We start from the raw sequence: 18,407 nt of genomic DNA, 5'->3' as shown, positions 1-18,407 counted from the left end.
GAACAATTACAGAGTTAATTTGGGACTACGTTGATATTAACTTCTTCCAGATTTAAAGTTGCTTCTGGTAGGCAAATAAAGGCACTAACAATCTTGAATCACCCACATGCAATGAGAGAATGAGCTAATTCAAAGGTGGGCTTTAGTCTGTCTGAGGACTGCTTAATTTCTGGTTCTCTCATATTACAGCCCAAACCAAAGCTTGGGGACCTAGCAGAGATCACATTCTTGGTGTGCCCTGAGTACAGAGTCTATCGAAATCTCTCAGCTGCCTCTATTAGAATCTCCTTCTGTTAGAATTGGCAGACGCTTCTGGGATAAAAGCAACTTAAAATGTCACACTCATCACTGTAGATTTTCATCTCTTCTCTGGTTTTAACTTCCTAATTCTTTTTTGCTTTGTTAGTAATCTGTGGCTTTCATACAGGTTTTGGAATATTTTTTCTATCTATTCTAGTTCTTAATGATAAGTTTGGTTCAAATTATTTTGACGATCATTATTGGAAATAAATTTTACTCTTATATTTACTTTTCTTATGAATAGTGAGGTGTTTGTTTTTGACTTTTTTCATGTTTGCTTTTAATATTTTCATTTCAGATAGCTTCATTATTTCCCATGTATGTTGTGGGGTACATTGAGCCAAACAAATTTCAGAAGATCATTTATATGAACATGGTAACATTTTTAATATTATAAATCAAATATTAAAATAAGATTTCAGGATTTATAAAACAACTGACTCTATTTTATGGGGTACCTTCTTGCAAGTAGTATTTAATTAATATATAATGTTGATATTATCTAGAAGGAAAGATTACATTATTATATATCTATATAATATTCAGATCTATAATATTCAGATGTTTTATGTTCTGTGAAACATATTTTTTAAATTTTAATGTTTTATTTATTATTGTCACTACTTTTGAAATTGCTTTTTCTCCCCAAGACCTGAGACTTTTAGCACTGCGCATTAATATGACACTGTAAATTTTATGTTTTTGCATTTTTTAAATCTTGGTTTCCAAACACATACATATATTTAAGTAAGAAAATAAAACAAAGCTTTGTTAGTGATGGAAATCTTCAAGTAGTCCAACAAAAATAAGATTAGAAAATTAATACTTACAACTAAGTCTTTCTTATTGTATCACTCCATTATTGAATCAATAGAAGCAATAGTCCTTTTTTTTCTGTTTTGTTTATATCAAGTATCAGAGAAATAAAATTAAATTTTGCTGTATATAATTTATGGTGTTGAAAAACTTAGAAACTGAGTGTTGAAATTCTATTATCATTTGGCCAGGATTTATCTATTTATTAATCTTATTTATGCATATGAAGTTTGTATTAGAAATTACTGCGTATGTAGACAAAGTATGCATTATGCTATATATCTTATAACAATGAAACAGATGTTTCCTTTCTTCAATTTGCAGGCTTCAGTTCTCCTTTGTTTTGTGTTGATGTTTGGAAATCCAATGTATTTGTCTTCTTATTATTCTTCATCTTTGTTAATGACATTGGTAAGTGTTTGCTAAGCTCATGAAGATTCTTTTTTTTTACCTGTCAAATAGTAGGTTTACACATGTAATATAAGTTTAGGAGAATAAATAGTGCCCTTCCCTGGTTATTTCCCACGTGAAAAACTTTTTCTCAAGTAGTGCTTTTTTCTCTCTCTCATTCTTGAAAATTGAATACAATACAAAGTTTATCTCTTTAAAGTAATGTCCAGGTAAATATTTTAAAAAACCATCACAAGGTAATAAGCTTTACTTCAAAACTATGCCATAATTTATAATTAAAATTAGTTATTTCCTTCTATATCACTTCAGTACACTAGATAGTTATTGCAATGACATTACCATTTCCCAAAACATTTTTGGAACTCCTCTGAAATGTTTTCATATATTGTGTCACATTCTTTTGGATATCTTCACTAGTGGCAAATCTTCATCTTTCAAGGGTGGATTTAATTTTTGGAAATGACCAAAGTCTTGTGAACAAAGTGGGTGGTTAGATCTTGGGTTATCTAGATCTTGATCAAAATACAGTGTGACAATAATTAGACTGATTTTCTTGACCATAACTAAATTATCTCTGAAGGCAGTTTGGAAAGAGGAGTTTCAAAGTGTTCCGAGCAATGGCAACATGATTAGAATAATGTATAGTCTCCTCATGTGACTTACTTTCAGGCGATAACGCTCATTTGGACATGTATTTAGAATGGTGGTTCAATAAAATTGTTTTATTACTTTATAGTCACATTTCTGATATTCATGAGCCAGGACGTGCAGTGTTTTCCTGCACTCGAATGTTTCTGCGATATTCTCTTTCCATGATGTAAGAAATGATATGAACCACAGTAATACTAAAATATGGCACTTTTTCATGTGTGATGCATTGATTAACTCTTGAAATTATCCCTGTATTTTAACATTTTGCTCCCCAAGCTTCTTTTCCTTTGGCCTCATAGTAAGTAATCCCTCCTATTTCTTTTTCCCCAAAAACATTTTCAACATTTATCAAACTTTGATAGCATTACAAAGTAGAGGACTTGCAATCATCTACCTTTTTTTATGAAAACATTTTATTTTGAAATATAGCACACATATAGAAAACTGCATAAAACAAATGTCTTATATACTTAGTACTGACTAATACTAATAAGTACTGATAAATGTACTGTTATTTGACAAACATTCTTAAACTACCATTAAATCAAAATTAGAACTTTTCTAACCATTCTAGAAGCCCTCTATGTGCCCTGCCCCAATTATAACTCCCCTGCACTGGGCTAAAGCAGAAACAACTATCTAGACTCCTCAAGTTTCTGTTTTTATCTACAGATTTCCCATGTATCTTCCTGGTGTTATTTCCAAGAAATTTATTTTTTAAGAATTCAGGTCATTGAACATCTGGAGGTTTCTGTGTTCTAGATTTTGCTCTTTGAATCCTCATGGTTTAGCTTTATGTCTTCCTTTGCCTTCTTTATTTATAATACAATTGATCTTTGAATAGTGCAGGGAGGGGGTTAGGGACATTAAGCTCCCATGCAGTTGAAAATCCACTTACAATTTTTGATTCCCCTAAAACTTAACTACTGATAACATTGACCGAGGCCTTGCTGATAACACAAAAAATTGATTACCACGTATTTTATATATTATGTGTACTTTGTACTGTGTTCTTAAAGTAAGCTCTAGAGGAAAGAGAATGTTATTAAGGAAATCATAAGGAAGAGAAAATACATTCGCAGTACTGTATTGAAAAAAATTCATGTATAAGTTGATCCATGCAGTTCAAGCCCATGTTGTTCAAGGGTCAACTGTATATTAATAATTGGACCTAAAACTTATACAAGTTTGATCCCTTTGGCGAGTCTGTAGTATTGTTTTTTCATCAGGAGGCACGTAATATCTGGTGCCTCTCTTTTTATGGTGGCAGCCATCAGTGCTTAGTGCCAGATCCATTAATTCAATAGGGATAACAAAATGGTGATGTATCAATCCTTCACTTACAATTCATATAGGAAAATAAAGTACATGTCTAAATAAAGAAGTTGAGAGGAGGTAGAAAAATATTTGAAGAAATAACGACCAAACATTTTCCAATTTCGATGAAAATTATTAACTGAGATATGAGGAATTTTATTGAATCCCAGTACAAGAAACTGAGAGAAAGCTATAATAAGGCACGTGATGATCAAATTGCTCAAAATTTTTGATAAAGAGAAAATCCTAAGAACAGCCAGAGAAATGAGACATATTAAATATAGAACCAGAGGGTAAGGATGTCAGTAGATTTTTCATAAGAAAAAATGCAAGCAATAAGACAGTTAAGCAATATCTTTATAAAATACTTAAAGAAAAAATATGGTGAATCTACAATTCTATACCCAGAAAACATATCTTTCAAAAATTAAGGCAAAATAAAGACTTTTATGACCAGCAGATTTTCATTAAAATAAATGTTAAAGGAGGTCCTTCAGATGAAAGGAATAAAATATTAGATGTCAGTCTGGTTCTACACAAATGAAGGGCACTGAAAATGATAGCTAAAGGTAAATATGTAAGGTTTTCCTGACATTTTTAACAACATGGATGGACTTTGAGGGCATCATGCTATGTGAAATAAGAGAGAAAGACAAATACTATCTTTCCATTTGTGTCTTTAGTTTCTTTCAGCTTTGTTTTGTAGTTCAATGTATTAAGTCTTTCACCTCTTTAGCTAAGTTTATTCTTAAAACCTTATTTTTTTTTGAGGCTATTGTAAATGGGAGCATTTTCTAAATTTCCTCTTCAGAGTGTTGATTGTTAGTGTGTAGAAATACAACAAATTTTTGTATGTTGATTTTTGTATCCTGCCACCTTACAGGATTTTTTAAATTAATTCTAACATTGTGTATGTGTGTGATCTCTAGTGTTTTCTACATAGAAGATCACATCATCTGCAAACAAAGATAGCTTTACATCTTCCTTTACAATTTTTATGCCTTTTTTTTTCTTTTTCTTGCTTAATCTATTTAGCTAGGACTTCTAGTACTATATTGAATAGAAATCATGAAAGTTGGCATCCTTGCCTTGTTCCTCATCTGTAAAAGCTTACAGTTTTTCACCATTTAGTACAATGTTAGCTGTGGGATTTTCAAATATGACCCTTATTATGTTAAAGTAATTTCCCTCTATTCCTAATTTATTGAGAGTTTTTATCATGATAGGATGTTGAATTTTGTCAAATGCTTTCCTGCATCTATTGAGATGATCTTGTGATTTTTAATCCCTCATTCTATTAATGTAGCATGTTATATTAATTGATTTGCATATGTTGAACCATCCTAGTTGCAAGATAAATCTCAATAATGGTGTATGATAATGTGTGCTGTTAAATCTGGTTTGCTTGTGTTTTGTTAAGACTTTTTATATTTATGTTCACCAGGGATATTAGTCCGTAGGTTAGTTTTCTTGTAGTGTCCTTGTCTGGCTTTGGTATCAGGGACATGCTGACCTCTTGAAATATGTTTGGAAATGTTCTCTCCTCCTAAGTTTTTTGTAACAGTCTGAGAAGGGTCAACATTAATTTTTCTTTAAATATCTGGTAGAGTTTCACCAGCAAAGCCATCTGGTCCTTGTCTTCTCTTTGTTGGGAGTTTTTTGATTATTTGTTCAATCTCCTTACTAGTTATAGGTATGCTCAGAGTTTGTTTCTTTATGATTCTGTCTTGGTAGATTGGATGCTTCTAGGAATGTGTCTGTTTCTTCTGTATAATCCAGTTTGTTAGCACCTAGTTGTTCATAGTAGTCTCTTATAATCTATTTTGTTTGGGTTTAGTTGTTTCAGATAGGAGGGTATTTGTGGTTCCTGTTATATCAACTTGACCAGAAGCAGAAGTTCCATCCTGATTGATTTTAATAATTTATTTTTGGGGTGAAATACCATGTTTCTAAGAATAAGAAATATACAAAAAGTTATATTCCCATTTCTTCTTACATCATTCTCCACCTTTCTTTTCACCTTGGTCCTACCTTTCTTGTAAGATATCTCATTGGATTTCTGGTTTGCCCATTTAGTTGTGTTTTTTTTCTTTTTTTGCACTAATAAATATTACATATTTTTAAAATTATATCTCCTCTTATTTATATGAGAGATAGCATACTATAGATTTCTGCGCTTTGGCTTATCAGCCTATTGTAGATATCATGTAACAACCTATCCTGGATATTATTCCATATAATTTTATAGAGTTCTTCTTTATTCTTTTTATAGTTTCATAGTACAGTACTGTGCATGTTCCATAGATAATTCAACTACTGTCCAATGTCTGGGCATCAATGTTGTTTCTATATTTTGTTATTACAGTTGCAGTGTATAATCTGGTACTTTTATATTTTCCTGTTGTTGGAAGTTCAGGAGTCCTGGTTCACTTTGAGCTAACCAGATGATGCAAAGTTCCACTCACAATCTAAGTAATACACAGGCCTAAGATTTCAGTTTCTCATAGGAAGGTTTTGTTTTTGTTTTTTGTTTTTGTTTTTGTTTTTTACCCCAAACTTGAAAAAAACAAATACCTTATCGCCTTGTAGCAATGGTAGGAGGAGTATTCCTAGTCATTGTGTGTCTGTCAGTTTGGGCTGCTTTAATAAAAATACTGTAGACTGGATAGCTTACACAGAAATTTATTTTTCACAGTTCTAGAGGCTGGGAAATCCATGATCAGGGTGCCAGCCAGTTTGGTTCTTGGTGACAGCTCTTTTCTTGATTTGCAGACGAGTGCCTTCACTATTTATTTGTGAAGTGGTAAGGGAGACATCCCTCCCATGTCTCTTCGTACAGTAGCACTAGTGCTCTTCATGAGGCTCCACCCTCATGGTCTAATTACCTCCCAAAGGTTTCACCTTCCCATGTGTCACATCGAGGATTAGAGTTTAAACACGTGTTTGGTAGGGGACATAAACATTTAGTTGATAGCACTGAAGGGTATGGTTTTGGAGGACCCCAGCTTTATGCATGTCTTAAGTCCACTTTCTTACCTTCCGTAGTCCCAAGCCCTTTTCTACTTTTGATGCAAGCCCATAGTTAAAACTTTATTCTGCAGTCCTCCTTTAAGACTGCCCTAGATTTTCTCCTAATTGTTTCAGTTTTTTAAAGTCATCTGCTTTTCTCTGACACCTGGAAAATTCATTTTTTTCTTATAAGTTCACTTAGACATATTTTAAACATTTAAAAATATTTAGTAATTCAGAGAGGAAAGGTTTTCATGTTAATTTAGACCACTGATTTTGCTGGGTGACTTACATGTATACCCTTGCATGCACACACCTCCCACATACCATCTACACCCTCAGAGGAGTGGCCTGCACAAGACATCCCAAGTAACTCAGTGAGGGATTAACTTGATTGTAAAAGCAACTTTTTGGCACACAAAGCATTTAGCTCTCACTACAAGGAAATTTTTCAGGTCCAAATTTTGAAAAATCAACAGTTAAGAAGGAAAATGGGTGGTGATAGCCAAGGTGGAAGCAGGTGACTGTGTAATTTTTGAAATGTATCATTCGTATAAAGTGTCAATTTTATTTAATTGTTTCATTTTATATCATGTGCATTTTAGGTGATAATTCTAAAGAGAAATAAAATTCAAAGATTGGGGGTGTCTGAACTCAACTTTTGGGTAAGGTTCAACATTTTTAACCATTTCTTCAAACTCTTTATTTCTTTTTTTTTTTTTTAAAGATTTTATTTATTCGAGAGAGATAGAGACAGCCAGCAAGAGAGGGAACACAAGCAGGGGGAGTGGGAGAGGAAGAAGCAGGCTCATAGCGGAGGAGGCTGATGTGGGGCTCGATCCCATAATGCCGGGATCACGCCCTGAGCCGAAGGCAGACGCCCAACCGCTGTGCCACCCAGGCGCCCCCAAACTCTTTATTTCTATAAACTGAATATAGACAATATACTTTAAAAATTGAATGATTTATGGTCAATAAATCTTATCAATACCTACTCACATAGGGCAAGAAATAGCCCTTAGTAACATCTACAAGTCATTATCAAGAAATGAGTTCAGTTATTTCAACGCTACGTTCATGTCTCTCTTTACTTTTCATCTTGCGGTACCGTTACTGCCTTGCTTTCTAAATTTCTGTTTGTCTTAAGTTTCTCTCTTTAGATTTACTAGCCTTCTCTTCAAAATAACTGAGTCTGTAGTCCTGACCCCGCTTTCCCTTTTTGTTTTTTCTTCATCTGGCATCTATCTGTTCTTCTGCTTCCCACTTTAGATATTATTTTTGTTCCTCTACCATTTTCCCTACAGTCTCCCAGCCCCTTCTTATTTCAACTCAGCCACTACCTAATCTGTTTGACTTCTTCTCAAATATCCAAATGGATCGCCCATGTTACCACTATATTTGTGTGTTTTGTTTCCAAGTAAAATAAATATATTATTAGGTAGGCACTGCAATTACTAATTCTCATAATATTGGACAGATGACATTCCTTCTTTTTCTCTTGGTCTTTAATGAAGATGTATACCTATTAAAAATAAAACCTATATTGAAGAACTGTGTGATTACATATGATGTATTAATAGGGTAAAACTGGAGAAGTTATGGTAAGATCAGGTAGATTTCTATTCAGAATGCAAAAGAACAAAATGGACAGAGTTGCTAGTTACTCACTGCTGGAGGCTTTCTCCCATCCCTAATGATGAAGATGTAGGAATATTTGTGCACTTGAATTATTAGATGACATGGCCCTTATAATATGTGATTTTTTTTTACTTCAGAAAAATTAGCAGTTTTTAAAAGATTAAACCAAGAAATCAATGGGAAATTCAAATACCTTCATTTAGTAACTGAACTCAAAAGAAAGTCAAAATTTCCATTACAAACTACTGAAAAATGGCAACAAATAGAACAGTGTCCATGGACATTTAGGGAATTTTGTCAAGGCTGTACTAAGAAGAAAATTTACTGTCTTAAGTATTTATAGTTTAGACTGGAAAGAGTAAAAAAATTAAGCTTTCAACTCAAGAATTTCAAAGAAACAAAATCTAAGGAGAAAAAAGTTGAGATATGAATGTTCAGCTTAAATTTATATTTTGAAGTTGATATAATTGATATTGTCAGTCTTTTGCAAAAGGGAGAAACAAATCATGTTAGTCATTTAGACAATGCAAAGGATATTTTGGCTTTTTATGCCTTTTTCTTTTTTTCATAAGATACAGAAAGGAAAAGCAAAGATGTTTTGTGAACTAACACTTTTTTTTACACCCCCCTCCCCCAAACCTTTTTACTCCAAGTAATTCTTTCATGCCTGTGGAATAAAAATTATATTGTGTATCTTACTCTGTATGGTATTTAGAAACCAAAGATCTGAGTGCTGAGTGTTTTCATTGCTACCACTGTGTCCTTGCTTCTAGACCCATATATATAGATACATATACACGCATACATCTAGATATTTGTATCATTGAAATTCCACAAGGAGAGGTGAAAGAGAGTGGGGCTGAAAAAATGTTGAATAAGCAATGGCTGAAGACTTCCCAAATTTGGTAAAAGACATGTATCTACAGAGTCAAGAAATTGAGTGAATCCCAAGTAGTATAAACCCAACAAAATCCATGCCAGGACACATCATAATTAAATTTTTGAAAACTAAAGACAAAAAAACCTTAAAATCAGGCAGAGAGAAATGATTTGTTACCTATAGGACAAAACTGATTTGGATTATCGTAACCTTCTCATCTGAAACTATGGAGCCTTAAGGAGATAGCATAACGTTTGTCAAATGCTGAAAGAATTGTCAACCACAAATTACATGTCCAGTGAAAGTGTCTTTCAGGAGCGTAGGGGAAATAAAAGACATTCTCAGATGAAAGAAAACTGAGAAAATTCATTGCTAGCAGAGCAATCCTTAAAGAATAGTTAATGGAAATTCTTGAGGCAGAAGGTAAATGACCAGAAGAAATCTTAGAACATCAGGAAGAAATAAAAAACAAAAAAAAATGGATACATAAAGGAACAAACAGACTGTTCTCGAGTATTTCCTTTCATGTGTTTTCTCAGTTTATTTTGTTATACTTTAGCTATAACAAATTTTATTTTTTCTCTCATTTTTATGGATATGAGTTCTTGAGGCCATGGATTTTCTTCTGATCATTGTTTAAATGACTTTCTTCATTTCTAATATGTACTTCTCATTATCATATTTTAAAAAATTGTTTCTCTTTCACTTAAAACTTATTTAATAGAAACTTTGCTAATTTCCAAGAGGAAGGGCCTTTTGGTTTTCTGACTTTGTTATTAATTTCTAGTTTTATTACCTCATGATGACAGAGGGTTGTTTGTAATATTTTTAGTTTATGGAACTCCTGGATGCTTTCTCTCTGACCTAATAGATGATCATTTTTTGTATATTTTATATTTGCTTGAGATGAAGGTCTATCCTTTATTAATAGGACATGTTTTGATAAATTTATTGACAAGATTTATTTTTTCAATGTTTTGGTCTTTTATAGCTTTATGTATTATTTGCCCACAGACCTATCTTATATTGAAAAAGTATATTAAGTCTTTAGGTATTAGTGTGTTTCTCTTTCTTCTTGTATGTCTAGTAAGTTTATAAAGATGGTTGCAGTTCATAGATGTTCATATTTATTATATTTTCTTCATGAATTGTATCTTTTAATGTCAAAATATGTTTTATAGCTAATGCTTGTTGATGTGAACCTTAGTGATTGACAGGATTGTAAATATGACTCCTTCTTTGCTTTGGTCACTCTTGTCTTTGTCACCTTTTTGAATCTGTTTCAGTACCTCTTCTCTGTACAACACAGGACAGGTCTTGCTTTGTGAGAATTTAAAGATTTTTTATTAATGTCATAAATGTTACGTATATTTTCTATTTACTATTTCTCAGCATATTTCATTACATGATTCTTTTTTACTTTTAACTTTCTGTATTCAGGAAGGTTGTTTCCTCAATTATTGCATGCTTGAAACTGGTTTTCTATAATCTTTATATATATATATATGGGCTATATATATATATATGGGCACTTATATATATGGGCTAGATATAAAGTTCCGGGTTCCCACTTTCTCGAGTGCCTTGAAAATGCTTCTACACAGTTGACGTGCTTTTATGTTTCTTTTAACATGTATGATGCAAACCAAATTCTCTTGCCCTTCTAAGTTATGTGACCTTTGTGTCTAGAAGTGTTAAGGGATTTTTCTTCATTTTTAAGTTTTACTAGGCTATATCTTGAGGTTGTTTACCATATTGGTCAATTTCCTCAGCACATGGTGAGTCCTTTCCAAATGTAAATTCAGGTCCTTTATGTCTAGGAAGTTTTCTTGGATTGTAGTTTTTCTTTTTCAGTTACCCTAATTATAAATATGTTTCCTGTCTTCTGTTTCTACCACTTTCTCTGATTCTTCTACAACCTTCTTTAATCTCATTTTTATTCTTTCAGAGTTTTGTTGTTGTTATTGTTTCTGTCTTCAGTGCTCTTTTTGAATTTTTATTTGAATCTCTCCTCCTTTAGTTAGCTTGAGATTGTCTTCATTTTTCAATGGTTTTCTCCTTTTCTTCTATTTTCTATATTTAATAAGCACTCTCATTTTTTTCTGGTTTTGTCCATTTCTGTTCTTAGTTTAAAAAATATTTTTTAATAAAATTTTTTAATATCTCTGTATGCTTATTTGAGCTTACTTAATTCAACTTTTAATTCTGCATTGTAGGATTTTTCTGCTTTGTGAGATTTTTATTCATTAGATCAGAGATCATCAGCTGAAATGTTTGACTCTCATTTTTTTAAACTTCTTATAGAAGCTATGTTATAGGTATTATAGACATCTTTCATCTAATTATTTTGTGGTTAGAGCAGATGTTTCCTAATCCAGGTGCAACCTCTTTTGCCAATGTAACAAAATGTGGTTTTATCAATTAATAATAACTTCCTTTGTTCATCTTTCAGTGACAGTAGTGATTTTGTTTGATCCCCAGTTATTTTTCTGGATACTTAATTTTCCCTTCTTATTTCCTTTTCTACACATTCTCCTAGAGGGCTTCTCTCTTTTTCTTTTCCCTTCCTCTCTTTCCAGAATTAACGCCTTTCTGGGATCAGTATTTTTTATACTGAACCCTTGAAGTCCCTGCTCCATAGCCCATCCTCCAGTCTCCTCACACATAAGGTGGACTTTCTTTTCCTAGAGTTATTTCAGCTCAGTTTGGGACCCCTCATTTCCCTCTCCTCTTTGCACATGGTTTTGAGACTCCCCTCAATCTCTACAAAGGCTTAGATCAGGACTTGAGATTTAACTTTGCTGTATGAACTGTTTCTATTTACAGGTAATTTGAAGTTTGTACTGTTACCTGTTTTTTATATTTGTGGTTGCATTGTTCTACTTGTTGGATGAGTGTGGAGAGATTTGGATTTAGGCCACTATAATTTTCCTCCAGGTTATCTAGAAGTCCACATTTGTGCTCTTTCTAATCAAAGTTAACCAAAAAACAAATAAAAAAACAAACAGAAACCCCTATGTAAGTTTTAGTTTCTATTTCTCTCTTTAAAATAAAAGCTTAAATTTTCAAATATTCCTTTCTTGAAGAGGAACTTATATAATTTCATTTCCAAAAGAGTGGTAGAAGAATTTTTTATAATTCTATTTTTTGAGAAAAAGAGTTTTCAGCTAGGAAATAATATTTGGAAACAAGCATATAGCTCCTTTCTACACAGAAATTGAAAAGAAACAACTTTAAAAATTCCTTTAGAATTTGTAGAACTCTAGTGTTGTTATGTATTTTATTACAGTGTCATCTCTTTCAGTTTTTTGCCTTTAAACAAAATTTTCTAAAGGAATATTCTTTTTTAGACCTCATCGTTAATATTCTTTACATGATTAAAATTTTCCTATACCATTTGTTGATATAATTGAATATTTTAACTGGGTAATTTTTAATTTTTATAATTTTATTTTCTAGCTGATTCAAGGCTGTGCTTGGTTGTGTGGAACAATTATTTTGAAATTTCTGACATCTAAAATCTTAGGTGTTTCAGATCATGTAAGTACCTTCTAGTTAAAGCATAAAAATTCCTGTAAATATGTAGCTAGATGAAAACATTGAAACCATCTATTTTTACCTATTTATTTTATAGAGATTAAGTGTCTTGCTCAGAGTCCTAGGGGTAGTTATTGGCTGAGACAGTAATAAAACTGTGCAGTTCAATGATCTTTTCAACCCACTAAGAAAAATCTATGAATGAATGCTGACTTAGCCATCCAGGAAAAATATTAATAATATCTTAAGTAGTTATGTGGTCATATTTCAGCTAAAATACAAATAGGGGCATTTGGCTGGCTCAGTCTGTAGAGTGTGTGACTCTTGTTGGGGTCATGGGTTCGAACCCCATGTTGGGTGTATAAATCTTTAAAAAATAATCATCTGTTTAAAATAATAAGTTATTCATTTATTGCGAATGTTAACATATGAGCAGTCTGTACTCAGCTTTGAAATATAAAACTCTCACAATCTCAATGTAGTTTTATACACATATAATTACAGACTAAACTTAAGATGTGATTTGATATTTTTAAAACTTTTCTTGTAATGGAAAAGGAAAATGGGATATGTTAAAAGTTATCTACCTTTTCATCTTCTGGAAAATATATAGACCTATCCCTCATGTGTGGTGTGTGTTTGTTTTAAAACTGATGTCTTACAGAATAGCCTTTGTCAAAGCAGAAGTCCCTACTCGGCTAATCAGTTCCGGGGAACAGAAAACAGTGCAGGCATTTATTTTTGATTGTTGACACTTAGTGTTTGGATATGAGTGTACATGACTGTATCATACAATAATCTACTCTGAAATGTACTTCATCCAGTACTATCCAATTAGGACCCCGTCTACTGCTGAAATTTCTTCACCTTTAACAAGAGATTATGATACTACTCTCTGAGAGTTCAAGTGCTATCACTCTCCAGGAGAATTGAGCTTACATACATATTGAGGATAAATAAAATGTGTCTGACACATTTTCCTTGTTTCTTTCCCTTTTGTTCTTAACTTTTCATTCTGTAGGGGCTGTACATTTTACATTAAACTTTATTGAAGCCTCCTAAGTCATTTATTTATCTGTTAAATTGGTCTGTGGTTTTCTTTTCTGCATTGCTCCACATTGTCACCCAAGTGATTATAAGTCTTACACACACACACACACACACACACACACATCCCCTTGGTACCCTTGAGCAATTTCCTATATGTGACAGCTGTGAAAAAGACTTGAAATGAAAGTGGTTTATTTATATTATTATCAATCATCCGGCCTAGTCCAAATTAGAAAAATAAAGTCTAAATTATCCTTGCTACTGGTAGATAACGGGAACCATAAATAAATGAAAACCACAGACAGTTGTTACATTTGATATAAAATAATTTTTGTTCCTGTAAAATAATTTGAATTAAGGTTTACATACCAAATATTTTCTTTTTTTTTTTTTGGCCTTCTGAGAATGCAACAGAAAAATAATTGTCTCACTGACAGTAGGTAATAAATAATCAGTAGAAAATAGGAGTTCTACATTGAGTTTAGTAGGTGGTGTTTATTTCAAAGGCCTTGGAGATCAAGTAACTAAATCAAAGTGGCATATGTAGTTGTAATTCTTATGATGAATAGCTCTTATGTTTAATGGCTTGAATGTATGTCTGAAAAATTCAAGTACGAAAAATTGTAATCAGTGTATGAGGCATTGTGACAATGACAACACATAGAAAATTCATGATTTGCAGTGTGTAGTGAAAGGGTTAACGTGAGATGGTTTCCTTCTTAATAAATGGTGATTATAAAATCTCATGATTAACTGCCTGGTGGCTTCTGCCCAGTGAGCGTCGATCTTAGTTCACTCTTTATATTATCATCTCTGTTTATTTTTTCTGACCTCTTTCTTCTTTTCATTTCTTTCGGTATTTCTCTTTGTTTTCAGTTTTCTTCATAATACAGTGCATAGTAGTGTATAGTTCACTGATTTTTAAAAAAATTTTCTTTGAGGGGCATCTATGTACCATGGATTATATTCTTTGTAGACTTTACTAATAAATCAATTATTATTGACCATAATTCTTAGTGTAATTTTAATTTGTTTTACTTTATTCTCTTCACAGATTCGCCTGAGTGACCTTATAGCAGCCAGAATCCTAAGGTATACAGATTTTGATACCTTAATTTACACCTGTGCTCCTGAATTTGACTTCATGGAAAAAGCGGTATGAATGTTTTTTTGATTTTTTCCTTCTCTACAGGTATGATGGTTTTTTTGCTCTTGAGTTTTCCTTTTAATCTGAAACTCACAGTTTTTATTCAGAGACATCCAACTTTACCTTTTTTTACTTTAACTTTTACTAGTCATACAGCATTCCTCACCTGTTTTTTTTTTGTGTGTGTGTAAAACCAATAAACAATGACCTCTCTCTTAAAAAGTTATTGATGATGATTAAATGGGATAATCCAGGAACAGTGCTAAACATACTGTTTGATCCACAGTGAATTATTATTATTACAGTTCAATTACTTTTATTTATTTTTTTAAAGATTTTTTATTTATTCATTTGGGAGAAGAGAGCTAACCAGAGCATGAGTAGGGGGGCTTGATCCCAGGACACTGGGATCATGACTGGAGCCGAAGGCAGATGCTTAACCAACTGAGTCACCCAGGTGCCCCATGTAGTTCAATTATTTTAATAATCTAGGTCACTTAGAGGTATGGGACTGCTCAGGAAAAACAAATCCAAATTCTTGTTTTGGTTTTCAGAAACTAGTTTTATTTCACTTAACACTCCAAATATTGTAAAAATTTTTAGCAAGATGCTGCCAAGAAAGGTATACTACTATTCATACATTATTCTCTTATCTATCCAACCAGTCATACATTCACTCAAAAACTATTAAATGACTACTATTTATTTATCTGCGAGGCAGTTTGCTGTAGGACTGACTACAAAGAGGAAAATGTCTTGGTTCCTGCCTTCAAGAATAATTTAATTTAGTGACATGGTGAATCACTCCAACCATAATAATGGTTCATGAGAATTATTTAGCTGCTAATGTTGTTTTATTGCTTACTCATATTTACAGTAATTACGTAGACTGGTTTTCTTCCTTATTTTCTCCAGTTTCACCAATGAAAGTGATGGAACTTCACATCCCAGGAAATGACAATGTAGGGTCAGGGGATCAGTAAACATAAAATTTAAGAATTGATATTATGTAAATAAAAGAAAGATAAAACCAAAAGAAAGGAAATAATAGACATAACTTATTTTTGATTTAATGATTTTTACTGTTAAAATCTTTGGTACATTGTATAACTTCTTATAATTTTTATTCTTGTAATAGAAGATGAACGTTGTTAAATAAATATAATATTCATTATATATAATTTATATAAATATATATAAATATAAATTTCATCGTGATACTCAACTTGACATAGATTTTTACTCACTTAATGTAAAATTTAATAAATGACTGTTTTGAATAATTTGCTTTATTTCAGACTCCACTGAGATACACAAAGACATTATTGCTTCCAGTTGTTATGATGATTACTTATTTTATCTTTAAAAAGGTATTTTAAAAAAATTTTATCATTTGCTTTTGAGTTCAAGATAAGGACTATAATGGATTAATGCTAATAGCTCAGAATTCCATTTTATTTTTAGGATGAACCCATCCCCCCCCCTTAAACAAATTTCTTATTCAGATCTCTCTTTTTTTTTTAAAGATTTTATTTATTTATTTGACAGAGATAGAGACAGCCAGAGAGAGAGGGAACACAAGTAGGGGGAGTGGGAGAGGAAGAAGCAGGCTCATAGCGGAGGAGCCTGATGTGGGGCTCTATCCCATAATGCTGGGATCACGCCCTGAGCTGAAAGCAGACACTTAACCGCTGTGCCACCCAGGCGCCCCCAGATCTCTCTTGATTTAGTATTCTATGGGTTTTTTAGAAAGCCTCATCAGAGAGGATATTCTTTTAAAGATTTTTTTTTTATTTATTTATTCGACAGAGATAGAGAGAGCCAGAGAGAGAGGGAACACAAGCAGGGGGAGTGGGAGAGGAAGAAGCAGGCTCATAGCTGAAGAGCCTGATGTGGGGCTGGATCCCACAACGCCGGGATCACGCCCTGAGCCGAAGGCAGACGCTTAACCACTGTGCCACCCAGGTGCCCCCAGAGAGGATATTCTTATTCTTTCAAAAGAAATTTATCCCGGTTACCCACTATGTACCATGAACTACATTCACAGTGTCAGTCCACTAGGGCAAATAAAAGAGGCCTGCTCCTATCTTGGAACGTACAGACTCAGTGGGTGGGTGGGGGCATCAAGCAAATAATCACACAAATGACTAAACAGTTACAACTGTCATAGGCGCTGTGAAAGGAAGATAACAGTTCGGTATCTTCTAAATATAAAGCACATTCAAGGAAGTCTTGATCCATTTTAAGACATGCACAGGAGAAATTTGTACAGATATTCTTTAAAACATTGTCTATGTGTTCACTGTTTTCCCAACAAAAGAAAATATTATTATGATAGAAGAAAAAATGTTCTAAAATGCCTTGGCAGATTTTCTTGGTCTGGAAGTGTATCTGAAAGCCTAGCTAAAGACACTGGGTCTTAGTTTTTAGCATTTTTGAACCATCTTTATGTTGTTTACAAGTTGTCTTAAGTCAGTATGTATTTTATACCTTCAAGTAGGTAGCAATAACATTTCTCTACTACTATGCCAGGTGTGATCCTTTTGAAACAAGTTTTCTTTATTTAAAGTCAAATTGCTTATCTTCTCTGTATAGTTCCAGCTCCCACATTTCTCATTTCTGTGTTTTCACGTAAAATGTGAATAATTTATGAGTGAGAAAGGCATCTGCCTTTACCTCTCTGTGGTTTCCCCCTGGATCCAATTCCCTAGGGACCACTTGGAAAGAGGATAGAGGTTGTAGGAAGGAATGGGTAAACTACACAGTGTCCCCTTGGCTCCACCTAGCTCTCCACTAGCCTGTTTCTAGTCCATCATGGCCAACGGTGCTATTCTTTAAGGCTTCACTTAGACGGGCTAATGCAGGAATCAACTATCCAGTAGGGAGATAGCTAACATAGGAGAAGATGATAGCTAGATCTACCATTACTATTTTTTTTTAAATTAAGATCCACAACTCATAAACATAGTACTGTCTCCCAAACACACCACAGCTCAAACCATGCATGCGCATTAACAGGCCTATTTGTTTATTTGCTGTGTGTGCACACACACATGTGCGCACAGACATGTCCCCATCCTTGCAGCCATTAAAGCTTAACACCTTTCTGTCTCTATATAAACCCATCCTCATTGTGGCTTATTTTTTACCTCAAGAATACTTCTGATGTTCATTAACTTTTTTAATTGTGTGAAATCGCCTCTGGAACGAAAGAAGGAAAGCATACATCATATTATTTTTCTTTGAAACTACTGAATCTTAAACTCTTATAAGCCCATATATTCTATTAACTAAACCCCTGAATAGGCTTTTTGCTTGCCTAAGTGACCAGAATCTCATTTGTAAAAAATGGTCTTGAACGAATGAGGTAAGTTAAAAATTCTAAACTTAGATTTCATCTTAGAATTCAAATTTCACTATGTATTTTTTCATTTTATCTCTAAATTATAAACTACATATTACGCACAGTGTAAAACTTGAAGTTCCCTGTAAATTTTTTACTGTACCTTTAAGTTGCCTAGGATTGCAGCTAAAGACTCTTTGGCCCAGTTAAGCCCCCACATTTCCCTTCACTCCTCCCTCCCTCCCTCCCTTTCTTCCTTCCCTCTCTCTCTCCTTCCTTCCTTCCTTTTTCCCCTCCCCTCCCCTCCC

The 18,407-nt window shown here is 33.1% G+C and overlaps 1 protein-coding gene across 6 annotated transcripts in view; it reads left to right on the top strand.

Moving 5' to 3' along the window:
- DPY19L2 (dpy-19 like 2) overlaps positions 1 to 18,407 on the top strand; it is an 87,368-nt gene that overhangs the window by 37,699 nt on the left and 31,262 nt on the right. For 4 of the 6 annotated variants that reach the window (XM_034670379.1, XM_034670375.1, XM_034670362.1 and 1 more), the window contains 6 exons: positions 599 to 676; positions 1,441 to 1,527; positions 7,110 to 7,169; positions 12,482 to 12,562; positions 14,664 to 14,765; positions 16,055 to 16,126. In XM_034670379.1, coding sequence (XP_034526270.1) covers positions 599 to 676; positions 1,441 to 1,527; positions 7,110 to 7,169; positions 12,482 to 12,562; positions 14,664 to 14,765; positions 16,055 to 16,126 — 480 coding nt within the window. The remainder of the gene's footprint in view (positions 1 to 598; positions 677 to 1,440; positions 1,528 to 7,109; positions 7,170 to 12,481; positions 12,563 to 14,663; positions 14,766 to 16,054; positions 16,127 to 18,407) is intronic. The other 2 variants (XM_034670369.1, XM_034670382.1) reach the window with 2 other exon arrangements.

The sequence above is a fragment of the Ailuropoda melanoleuca genome, chromosome 1, assembly GCF_002007445.2.
Source record: "Ailuropoda melanoleuca isolate Jingjing chromosome 1, ASM200744v2, whole genome shotgun sequence".
NCBI classification, from domain to species: Eukaryota; Metazoa; Chordata; class Mammalia; order Carnivora; family Ursidae; genus Ailuropoda; species Ailuropoda melanoleuca.
Note: the sequence above shows the minus strand (reverse complement) of the source record. Positions and strands in the feature narration are given on the sequence as shown.